The 12,847-nt window shown below is 34.0% G+C and overlaps 1 protein-coding gene and 1 long non-coding RNA gene across 2 annotated transcripts in view; both read left to right on the top strand.

Annotated features, from left to right (window-relative positions):
* Window positions 1–5,931, top strand: part of LOC140451466 (E3 ubiquitin-protein ligase MARCHF8) — an 85,141-nt gene extending 79,210 nt beyond the window's left edge. The window contains exons 4-5 of the mRNA XM_072545289.1: window positions 2,703–2,892; window positions 5,600–5,931. Of these exons, the coding sequence (XP_072401390.1) occupies window positions 2,703–2,892; window positions 5,600–5,875 (466 nt within the window). The 3' untranslated portion in view covers window positions 5,876–5,931. The remainder of the gene's footprint in view (window positions 1–2,702; window positions 2,893–5,599) is intronic.
* Window positions 5,932–5,990: 59 nt separating this feature from the next.
* Window positions 5,991–12,261, top strand: LOC140451467 (uncharacterized). The gene is made up of 4 exons (XR_011952052.1): window positions 5,991–6,145; window positions 6,239–6,380; window positions 6,609–6,798; window positions 10,180–12,261. It is a non-coding gene; the product is annotated as an uncharacterized lncRNA (long non-coding RNA).
* Window positions 12,262–12,847: the final 586 nt, after the last annotated feature.

Genomic DNA, 12,847 nt, shown 5'->3' with positions numbered 1-12,847 from the left:
CAAAATATGAAACATGCAATACAGTAGAGTAGACAGTATAAAGCACTTTTTGATAGACTGTCCTAAATGTGTAAATCACAGACATTCTTACAATTTTCCAAATAACCTGAAGGCATTACTCGATAAAAATTTTGTTCCGGATAATTTATTAGGTTACTTAAAATGTATAAACATGTTACACAAAATTTAACCTAAATTTGATTGAAATTAATTTAAATTTAATTAATTGATTGTTACAAATGTTTAATTGTCTACAAATTGTAATTAATTGTTACAAATGTAGAGTGACGGGGCAAAGTGATCTAAGTGCCAAAAAATCAAAAAATCACTTTTTCCACTCAAAGTGTTCTATGTGCCATCGCCAATAGCCCCACTGTGATTTAAGTCCCTATTCTACTGTTACCTAATTTAAAAATTGACTGCATGATCAAGCTAGCGGTATGTCCTTTGGACGTGTCCGGCCAAACTGTTCTAAGTGCCATGCTTCTTTATTAGTATTGTTCCATGTCAGTAGTTGCTTATAAACGTTCGGGAACGTGTCGTTTTAAGGTTAAAATTCCTATTTTGCATGAAATAATGAATGAACAAGCATTTTGTCGTGATGAAACAGTTAAAAACAAAAAACGTAAGAGAAAAATACAGAGTGAGGCACGAGTTAGTGGAAATTCGTACACTACCGATAAATTTAAAAAAACTAGTTCCGGCAAGACGTAAACCTAAAAACGAGGTTAGTATTAATTTTTATTTTCGAGTATGTGTGCAATAATGACGTTAGCAACAAAAACCAATATTTGCAATGTAACCTTATATTTTGCTTTTTTTTGTTTTCAGGTTGAATGCAAATGTAAGAACAGCTATTGTAAGGAACTGACTGGAATAGAGAAGATGCAACTCCATGAGTCCTACTATTCACTGGATTTAAATGCACAGGGTAGTTATCTTATGGGACTGATTCAGATACTTCCGGTGACACGACGTCGTCATGGTACTTACGATGATGATTCAGAGAGCCGACGCCAATGCACTATGAGTTACACTGTTCCTGATGGTAAGGGAGGTTTACAAAAAGTTTGTAAACAGACATTCATGAAGATTTTTGCTGTTACTCCCCAAAGGATTACAACCATTGTCAAGAAGAAAAAAAGTGGGGATTACATGTACACAGACAAGCGAGGTGGTGCAAAAATGTTTAAATTCACTGTCCATGATCGTCGTTTAGTGAAACAACATATTAATAGCTTCCCTAGAGATGTCAGTCATTACAACCGACTTAAGTAGGACAAAGAGTATTTGAGCTCTGATCTGAATGTGCATAGGCTTTTCAGGGCATTTCAAGAAAAGAATCCTTATACTCATATTTCACACAAGTTTTACCGAAGTGTTTTTTTGAAGGATTTTCCGAACCTATCCTTCCGTCGACCACGAGTGGATACTTGCAAAACATGCGATCAACTGAGCATATCAACCAAAAGTTCTGACCCAGCAACCAAGAAAACAGGGACAACAAAACTTGAGTTACATCACCGCCAAGTAGAAGCTGTTTTCGCATCTATAAAAAGCGACTTTATACGAAGCACCTTGCCAGTAAGTGACACGTGCACCATAACAATGGATTTGCAGAAAGTTTTTTCGTTACTCAAACTAACTCACAGTAGTATGTACTATTCCCGCCAAATATCTTGTTACAACTTTGGTATTCACGTGGCTGATACAGATGATGGATTGATGTGTATTTGGCATGAGGGGCAATCAGGAAGAGGAGGCAACCAAATGGCATCTTGCCTTTTACAAACACTAAACTGTGGACTACTGAATACATACAAAAAAAATCTGTGCGTTTGGAGTGATAACTGTGCAGGTCAGTTGAAAAACAGAATGCTTTTGTTCTTGTACATTTTTCTTGTCTGCCATGAAGTTTTTGAAACGATTGATCATAAGTTTCTTGTATCAGGTCATTCGTTCTCAGCTTCAGATCGGGATTTTGCTTTAATCGAAAAAAGAGCAAGACAATGCAAGCTAATTAATATGCAGGATGTTATGAAGGCGATAGTCACAGCGAGACCTTCACGTCCTTACAAAGTTCTGAACATGGGTGACGAGAAAACGTTTTTTGATTTTGATGCAGCCTCTTCCGCGTTTCTGAATACAGCCAAACTTGGAATTTCTACAGCTGTTTGGATTCGAGTTTCAAAGAACAACCCTGGGACCGTCATGTACAAGAAAAGTTACAGTGATTTAGCACCGTGGGAAAGTTGTATAGTCCTAAAACCTGGCATTACTGCCACTACCATCAAAAATGCTACACTGTCTTCTCTTCCAAATTCCTTACCTTTAAAAAGAATCTAATAAGAAAGACATTACTGCAATGTTGCAATTTCTCGATGATGACAATAAACAATATTTTTTAAACATTTTGACAGTTTAAGCACTTTATCATTTTCATTTTTTGTAATATGTGTTATATTTGAAGCATGTTTAATATTTAAAATGACTTAATTTAACAGTTTTTATTTTTAAATAAACGATTTACGACAATAAATTTGATTCAAAAACGGTTTTTTGTGTTTTCCCAATAAAATGTTTTTTGGCACTTAGATCACTTTGCCCCGTCACTCTACAAATGTGTAATTTAATAAAAAAAATTAAATAAATAAAAAAATGTTTATGACGAATAATGTATGTAACTTATCTTTTATTTGCAGTATAATTCTCGTACAAAATGCCCCGGAAAAGCCGGCTGCACCCCCTGCTTCGCCGTATTTTCAAAAGAATATTAGCCACCACGTTCCTACGCAAGTAGTCACCGTTGCGGAATATAATCAGCCATCCTCAATCACGAATTCCAACTCACAAAACGAGATGCAAATGTGCTACGTGTTCGAAAACGAAAAGGTTAGTGTTGTGTACTATTTATATATGTAAGGGTTTAGACAAGGCAACTTTCGGTTGCCAATGTTATTAAATATTTACTTGGAAGTCTCAGAAAGTGTCTCAGAACAAATTACCAAACGATAAGTAGCTCTTGAACAAAGTGGATTTTCGGTGGAAAGGCGCTGTACTAAAAACTTTCAAATCTTCGACAGTTAATCTAAAAGTTAAGATAATATCTCCATCTAATATTTGTTTTGTGTAACTGCTAGTGATATCTACCCAGAATTCATAAATAAACGGGCTATTTTACAGTAACAGTTTTATTGCAACAGGAATTTTACTGTCGGTAACACTTTTCTTTGTTTCGACAATTTCTTTACTTAATTCTAAAATATAGACCTTCCATTGTTGGATGTAGGTCTCCCCCAGTTTTCTCCATCTTTCCCTATCTTGAGCTGTTCTCTGCCATGTGGGACCTCCTTGTTTCCTGATGTCATCTTTCCACCTCATCTGTGGTCTGCCTCTTGATCTCTTTGCATTGTATGGACGCCACTTTCCGATGGCATTGTTCCATCGTCCGTCTTGGAGACGTTCATTCTGTCCAGCCCATTTCCATTTCAGTTTTGCTGCTTGTTCTATCGCGTCTACTGTCTTTGTTCTGGTTCTGATCCACTGGTTACGTTTTCTATCTCTAAGTGATAAGTGATTGTTTCGTTTTCTATCTCTAAGTGATTGTTTGATTTTTTAGAACGTAAGAAAGTTTGCCGAACGCTGCCCGTCCCATTCTTACTTGTCTCGATATTTCGGCTGTTTGATTTTCTCTGTTAGCTCTGATTGCTTGTCCTAGATAGATATACTCATTTACCTGTTCTATTTTTTCTGTTTGTATTTTTATTGCCTCTTGGTCTTCCGTGTTTGTCATTACTTTTGTTTTGTTGAAGTTAATTTTTAGGCCTTTTTGCAGTGATTGTTCATGAAGTTCATTCAGCATTAATTCTAGTTCTTGTCGTTCCGAGGAGATCAGGAGTATATCATCCGCATATCTAAGGTGATTTAGGTACTTTCCGTTAATACATATTCCTCTATTTTCCCAATCTGTTGATTTTATTATATCTTCGAGGGTCAAGGTAAACAGTTTAGGTGAAATTATATCGCCTTGTCGGACTCCTCGTTTAATTTTTATATTATCCGTTATTAATTTGTCGTCCAGAATTACGGTCATGGTTGCGTTTTGGTAAATATCATGTATCGATTGTCGGTATCTTGAATCTATGCTACTATTGACCAGAGCTTTTTCCACCGCCCAGTGTTCAATGCTGTCGAAAGCCTTTTCATAATCTACGAATGCTAAGTACAGCGGAAGGTTGTATTCATTGGTTTTCTCAATTAAGATTTTAAGCGCATGTAGATGGTCGATTGTGCTGTATCCTTTCCTGAATCCGGCCTGTTCCACTGGTTGGTGTCCAACCTTCAACCTTCCTAAATCCTTCAACTTTATTAAAGTACTGAAAAAGCATTATTACCTTGAAGGTATCTGTTCAGTGTATTTAACTGTTCAAATAAGTCAGTTAAAAAGTTCGTCACTGAGCACGCTGTCAAGACCACGATTTTCTCCGAGTAAAAATGGAACCACTTCATTTCTGAGTTCGTACATTCCTAGTAAACAATTGTCCAAAGATAAAGTTGAACACACTGCTGTTAAACAAAAGAGATGAATATTCATCTTCCATGTCATTACATATTTTGGCAAAAAATCTAGCTTTGTGGGCTTTATTTTTATTAAAATTTATTGCCTGTATCACTAGTTTTAAAGTGTTATCCAAATATTTAGTAAATGTATGTAATACAGTGAGAATGCGTGGTTTTAGTCCCTGATAGCAGCCTATCGTGGATAGCTCCAGCTGTACATAAACACATTTTTCCCAGTCAGTGTGATTCTCTGCCATAAACTTGTAGACAATCTCCAACAAGTTTTTCCAAGTTGTCATCTCTTGAATATCTTGACAAAATAATAAAACTTTAAAAAACTGTTTTTTTTTTTCCTCAAAATATCTAACGTCAGATACTAAATGCATCTTTGTGACTATCCGTTGCCCTATGTAGCTGAATCGCAAAACTTTTATATATATTTAGGGATTCTACAGTATTCACTGCCTTCCCTCGCTCAACCGTTTCCATCTCTCTCTGTTGTTCCATTCTCCATCGTTCAGTCCTCTCTTACTCATGGCGTCGTCTACTTCGTTCCTCCAGGATTTTCGGGGTCGTCCTCTTTTCCTCCTTCCTATGGGGCTCCATTCGGTTATTCTCTTTATCCATCTGCTGTCGCTAGTTCTTCTTACATGTCCATACCACTTTAGTCTTTTTTGTTCTATATATGTTAGTATGTCTGTTTCTATTGATGTTCTTTGCTTTATTTCGTCATTACTTCTCCTATCCATTCTTGTTAAAGACATTTAAAAGTTGATTGGTAATATCTAGGAACGGCTATGTTACAAATTCTCTTGCTGATAGGTAGTGCTATTGCGCAGTGATATTTTCAAAAGCTGTTTACCGACATCCTCTCCGAGCTTAATTTTTTAGAGTTTTCCGAAGAAAATAGTAAAATATTTGTATAAATCATGATTTTGAGCTTTACTAAAGAATTTTAAGGAAAGATTTCCAGTAAATTTTCACCGAAATATAGATTTTACTGTTTTTTTATGAGTACTTAACAAACTACTTTTTTTAGGTAAAATGTTGCAGTCGAAATAGCGCGTCATCGATCCAAAAAGCCGACGTGCACGTCGAAGATCTGTGTGAATCGCCGAGGAACGAAGAAAGCTCAAATAACTCACCTGACTTATCTAGGAGTAACATAATAGCGTTAGACATTGAGTGCCCTTCTAGTAGCAAGAAGAAATATTCTTTACAAAATTCTTTAAAGACTGATATAGTGAAAAATAGGAGCTGTGTTTTCAAATCTTTGCCTAATTTGAGTACCAGTAGTGAAAATTTACTGTTGTAAATAATGATATATTTTAATATTGTAAAGTGATATACAATAAATTATTTATTATCTAATGGTAGTTTGGTTGTATAGGCACTCCCGATTTTAATTTCGCTCTTTGTCGTAAGGAGCGCTGCTTTGTTTGACATCTATCAATTCGAGTACGATCGGTTTCTTGCCGGTTTGCGAATATGTACGAAGTCGTCATATGAAAAGATTTTGAAGTTTGAAGAATTATGTTATGGTTATGTAAGAATATCAAAAGAAATGTATTGTCTAGCTCCACTAGTAAGTAGTTTTATAATTAGTATTCCTTCAAATCTCTATTTATATCAAAATCACGATAGCATAAATAATTTCTTTTTTAAAATGTTATTTTAGGTATTATGGCCCAAAAAGAATGGTGCCAAGTCCTATTGGATGAGACTTCTATTTTCTATAGAAACATTTCAGTGAAACTTAAATTGGAAGATGATGCCCCAGTTTTTAATCATGCTGTGCATGATCAAATATTGAAAATGAGGTAAGATTACTTTAGTTTATATATTTTTTTGCTATAAGTACACTTTCATCATTATATTCCTTATTTTTGTATCCTAATTTCTTTTATTGAGTCAAAGAATTCCAGTTTGTAATATATTTAGTAATAATTTAGCATTGGTGACCTAAATAATAGTTCTGTTGTGTTTTTTAAATGTTTTGCAAAAAATATGTTTTTGAAAAGTACTTAATATATTCTTTTTTTTTGTAGGTGATAGTCTTTACAAAGAACTATTGTTTTCTGTTGTCACATCCATCAAGATACCAGAAACAACAGATGACAAAGAAGAAATATAAATGAAGCTGCAAAGAAATTAGTAATTTGTAATGATGTTCTAAGATCTTATGATATATATGCAAACTTACTTTGCAATTAAACAGCAGTCTATAGAAATAACAAGGTACAATTTTGTTTATTGTATAAAATAAGTCTTCATTGGTTTTAAATTATTTTTGTTATGTTTAGGAATCTTAACTGTTCGTTTGGTGTTGTTTCTTGTCAGATTGTGTTCTGTATGAATGTTGAATAATTACAAAATGTACTTATATGTGACATATTTAATATGATTCAATTCATTTTCATCAAAGAGAAGCAACTGTGTCTTGGTGTAGGAAATGGAAGTCTTTGTGTTTTTGCATTGGTTTAATTAGAAGTTATTTTCCTTCTCTTATTTTTAGAAACAATGATACATTTTTATTATGTACCTATGTTACATATTGTGAGACATTGTTTAGGTATTTATTTCGATATTGCTTGGTATGTTTAACTCCCCAATTAGATATTAGAACATAGAAATAACTAGGTAAACCTTATTTATCTTATGAAAATGTCTTTATTCATTTTAAGTTGTGTTTGTAAAGTTCAGAAGTTCTAATTTTGGGCTAGTATTGTTTTAAATTATGTTTGTCAAGGTTGTAAATCTCAATCTTGTGATTGGTACTATTTTTTGTCATATTTTGTTCAGTATTTTGTATGTTAGTGTAAAATAATTGGAGTTCCACAGACAGGGACCTCTTGTCTTTGGTAATTCGGCAGGAATATTTCCAGTAGCTGGGGATCAGCTATCTTAGAAGAGCTACTTCGTTATTACAAAGTATATCTTCAGTTGGGAAGCAATGAATGATCTCGGAATCCGACAAACACTAATAAAAGCAGTTAAAGCACTATACAAAGAAAACAAAGTAGCTATTAAATGTGGAAATAAAGCCTACAATCCATTTAAGACGACAAAAGGACTTCTACAAGGCTGTGCTACGTCCCCTACTCTGTTTAAAATATTCTTGGAAAAGACACCCAAACCATGGAGGAGAAAGTGCGAAGGAATGGGCATACCAGTAAGAGACGAATACCTATACACCTTAAGTTTTGCCGACGATCAAGTAGTCATCGCACAAGATGAAGAAGATCTCAGCTTTATGCTCAGAAAACTAGAAGAAGAATATAAAAACAACGGAATGGAAATAAACTTAGAGAAAACCAAATACCTAACAACAGAAAACAAGGATATGAGAAACCTAGAGATAGACGAGGGAAGACAAATAAATGGAACAGATAAATTCAAGTATTTAGGAACCATAATATCGAACCAGGGAACAACAGAAGAAGATATAAACAACAGACTGAGACAAACAAGAAACTGTATAAGACAACTAAACTCAGTGTTGTGGGATAAGAACATTACGATAAAGACAAAAAAGAATATATAATACCCTGACAAGAAGTATCCTGACATATGGGTCCGAAAACTGGACAATAAACAAGAGAAATAGAGGTAGAATAAGAGCAGTAGAAATGGAGTTCCTGAGGAGAAGCTGTAGACTTACAAAAAGAGACAGAATTGAAAACGCAGAGATTAAGCGGAGAATGGGAGTGCAATCAGACATAATCGACTATATAGAGGAGAAGAGACTATCCTGGTACGGCCACGTCAGAAGAGCGGACAGAGGACGCTGGATAAATAAAATCACAGAATGGAGCCCGATTGGAAGAAGAAAGAGAGGAAGACCCCGAAGGTCATTCAGAGATGAAATCGACGAGGCTATGGAGAAAAGAACCCTGCGAGATGGAGACTGGAATGACAGGGAAAATTGGAGAAAACGGTTGAGTGAAGGAAGACAGTGAAAACTGTGGAAATCCTTAGTAGTAGTAGTATATATCTTCAGTTGTTTGCTCTTTTCTGTTTTCAACTAGCAAATTTTCATGTTTGTTAAATTTTGGTAAAGGAATTAAATCAGTGATTGCTTGTGTGTGTGATTTCTTTCCAGACTTGCCACTTTTTTCTATGCCTCTGTTGACTGAGCTCCTAGCAGGTTTTCAATATGAATACATTTTTGTTTCCACAACCTAGTCTTTCCAACTATCTTTCTTTCCTGGATCTATACTTCCTTTTGTTCCTGCTGGTTCATAAACCATGTTTAGCTGACATACCTCCCCTTCATTAATCTTTTATCTATCTATCTTTTATCTAGCTCTGTTTCTGTGTTTGTTATGGTTACTCCTAAGTATGCAAATTTTGACACAATTTCAAAACTATAGACAGCCATCTTCTTCAAATTTCTGGATAACTTTTTCTAGATGTTTTTTTGTTCTTGCTAGCATCACCACAACATCTACATACACTATGCACTATTCCTTGCTATTGAACATAGTCCTGTTCATGCTCATACTTGATCTTCTTTCGATTTGATCTAATACTAGGTTGAATAAATTCGTTTATAGCATATCCACTTGTTTTAAACCTCTATTTACTATGAACTGCCTTAAAAAGTTTTCTTCCATTGTTACCCTATTTCTCGTGTTCCTAAGCATCATACTCACTAGTCTTATAAGCTTTTCCGGTATTTCTAATGTTCTTGTGGACCCATACAGCATCCTTCGGTTTATGGAGTCATATGCCCGTTTAAAATCAATAAATAACATTTGTTATCCTTAGTTTTGTTCATAGCTGTTATTTTGAATTAATTTTAAAATACTTATTTGATCAGTAGTTTATTTTCCTGGTGTAAACCCTCCCTGGTATTCTTTGATTACTTTGATTTTGTACTTCATTAATTTTTCTATATTTTCCCCTTACTCTCAAGTAATATATTATATCTGATATTGCTTGAAAGTCCACAACTGCTTTGTTTACTTTCTCGGACATCATGAATCCCAATCCAAAATGTCTCTTGGTCTCACATTCTTGAATAAGGTGCTCTTTCCTATTTTTATTATTTCACTTTTAGGTTGTTTCGTTTCTTGCAGGGCCAAGATATTTATTGTATATTTTTGCACAATTTGATATAAGTTTCTTAAAGCTCCCTGCTCATAAGTACCTCTCACATTCAGTATCTCAATTTTTAATATTTCTTTGGATTTTTGCATTTCTTTTGTGCTTATTTTCACGTTTTCCATAGTTGTATTCATTTCCTTGCTGTTAAAAGTATCATACCTTCTCAGCTGCTTTTCTTTAACTAGTTTTTTGTCAATTTTCTTTTAGTTGCTGTTTTTCTTCATCCCATATCCATTCTTTCCTGTTAGAAATCAACCTCTTATAGCCTATTTTTGTCTGTTTTCTTTACTTTATTCTTCTTTTGCTAATTTGACTCTTCCTGTATTACCTTTTTGTAATATATAGCTGCATATGTTGTTTATGCCTGAATGTAAGTTGTTACATTAAACCACACTATGAATATTTTAAGTAAAATTTTATTCAAAAGACGAGAGATGTTGTGAAGGTAATTTATCTATTTGGAATTTGTCTTCCAATACAATACTTACTTTTTGTTTGTTTTTATTGTAGAAGCAACTATGATGCTTACTGAAGTTAGTGTAGCATTGAAGTTCATGGAAAGCTGCAGGAATTACTTCATGAAAAACTAAAACACCTGACAGAGGATCTTCATCCACAGAAATGTTCCATTTTAAAGTACCATATACCAAACAAGCCCGTTGTGATGGTTTTAATCTGAGCAAAGCACAGTATAGAAATATTAATATTATGTACTGAATGTTTTTATGTAATATGTTATATTTTATATAATTGTTATATATGCCGTATCTGCAGAGGAACTAGAGTTCGCTGCAAAAACGAGAGCCTTCATTGAAGAAGACCTCCTAAAATTCCCAAGATCTTTCCCCAACACAATACGTTCCTTTAGCATGCCTGTCAACTTTGACCTCCTTCTGATATTATCAGAAAGAATTTCCATAACTACCATCTCTTAAAGAAAGAGGGAGCCACTCCAAATACCCACCTCACGAATACCAAACCCAGCTGCAAGGTCCAGACAAGCTTCTTTTCCACCAGGGCACAAGCCACGACACACGCTTTGTCCACCAAATCAAATTCAGCCAAACCATCTTCTTCCTCTGCCAAATCCGCAACAAAAACTCCTGCTGCCTTGGCTACCAACGTAGCCTCTACTTCAAGCCAAAATTCAGCCTTAGTCCCTACTTCCACAAGTACACAAGTAGAAGCATCACTACTGATCTACCTGTGACTTCCGCCACGCCAACATCCAACCATGTGGTGTTCCAACCACCTAAGACACCCAAAGGAAGTTCTACTAGTTGATAAACACACAAGATTTAGGGATGTATGTGATTATAATTGTTAAAATAAAGAAATATTTATGTACTTTATATAATATGCATCTCGATAGGTTAAATATTGTTTTGAACATATTTTCTTGTAGAATCTTAATTCAATTTTTTATTTTTATTGGGAATAAGTTGTATTTCTGAAGTTGAAATAGAAACCTCAACATAAACTTATTCTTAAGTAAAATTGTGGCTCATTCCCAATAAAAATAGTAAATTCAATAGGTTTAATTTGATTAATATGTTTTAGTATGGATTTCCCATGTTTTTAAATTTTTTTTATTGAGATTTATTTACAACTTTTTCTTTTCCATTTTTTCTTTATTTTACTTTCTATCTCTCTGCTACAAACTAAATTTAAGGAATGATTTTAAACTGCTGGTCATAGTGCATTATCTGTACTTCTGATTTCGCAATTAATCAGGCCTATACATGATATTTTTACTAGATTCTATTGATAGTTTGGTCTTTGTTCGTATTTGGTATGACTGGCCAATCATTCCAAGTAAATTTAAAGAATCTTTTCGCTTCACTTCTAAATTGTCTTTCTGATCTATTTGTCTACTATAATATACTTTATCTTTATAGGAAAAGGAGTGATTTTAAATTGTTTATCAATTCATAGTACATTCTTCGTACTTCTGATCCGGACTGGTTGCATTGTAGTTGATCAGGCTTCTACATTATATTTTTACTAGATTATATCTATAATTTGGTCTCAGGATCGTTTTGTTGATTACTATCTAGTAATAATTGGTAGTGGAGTCGGACAGACCACTTTACTGTCATTGCAAGTACATTTAATGAATCTTTTCCTTTTCTTCTCCTTTCTTTTCATTTACACTTTCAAACTTTTCAGTTTGAAAGAGACCAATAAGCAGACCTGATTTATTTTTCTATCAATATTACTTTATTCGCTTTATTTCTTAACATGTATTCATTAAATAAGCAATTATGAAGCAAGAATGACCAACATCTTCCCGCGTAGAAACACGCCAGAAATGTACCACGCCGTGGAAGAGTACTCAACTTAGCTTTCGGTAAGACTAGTGTCCAAAGCTAGAAATCTTCTATTGGGTTGAGGTATATATAGTGTTTCTGTATTTTCTATAAACATGATCAGGGCAAAGTGTTGCTCAAAGTCTATAAAAAGTCCGATGGATCTCTGTATATTCAACCACAGAATGTTTAATACTTTCCCTGTTTACCAATATATTTATTACTTACCTTCCATTTTCTCCTTTCAATTTGCAATCTTGATGTAACCAATGTATATATATATATATATATATATATATATATATATATATATATACAAATAAATTGTTTTAAAAATAATTTGTTTTATTTTCCTTTACTTACAAGCTTCTTAAAGAAAAGAGATAAGAAATGACATATCAAACACGCCTAAATTTAGGCAATACTTAATGCGTTTGATGCTCAGGTATCAAATGAACAGAACCTCTGAAAAGGTAATATTGTCCCCTTAAACTATAGTTGCAACTTTTACTAATAGATGGCGCTAAAACAAAGTAAATCTGCAAAAAGAGAGATTGACTTGTGGTTTGGTGTTTTTTATTTTTCATAATAACATAAAAAAAGTAGATATAAAAGACATAATTCAATCAAAAACGCCTAAATTTAGGCAATACTTAATACGTTAGTTGCTCAAGTTTCAGGAAAACAAAACTCTGAAAATGTTAATGTTGTCCCCTCAAACTAGTTGCAACATCTGTTAAAAGATGGCGCCACTTAAATAAACTCAACGGAATCTTGCAGTAAATCACTTAGGGTCAAGTAGCCGACGGAGAGCTTCAGTATCTGACTGAGTATAAGGGGGGTAGGTCAGTTGTTTTTGTCTTACATCA

Source organism: Diabrotica undecimpunctata, chromosome 9 (assembly GCF_040954645.1).
Source record: "Diabrotica undecimpunctata isolate CICGRU chromosome 9, icDiaUnde3, whole genome shotgun sequence".
In the NCBI taxonomy this organism is placed as follows: Eukaryota; Metazoa; Arthropoda; class Insecta; order Coleoptera; family Chrysomelidae; genus Diabrotica; species Diabrotica undecimpunctata.
This window is presented reverse-complemented; position numbering and strand designations above follow the sequence as displayed.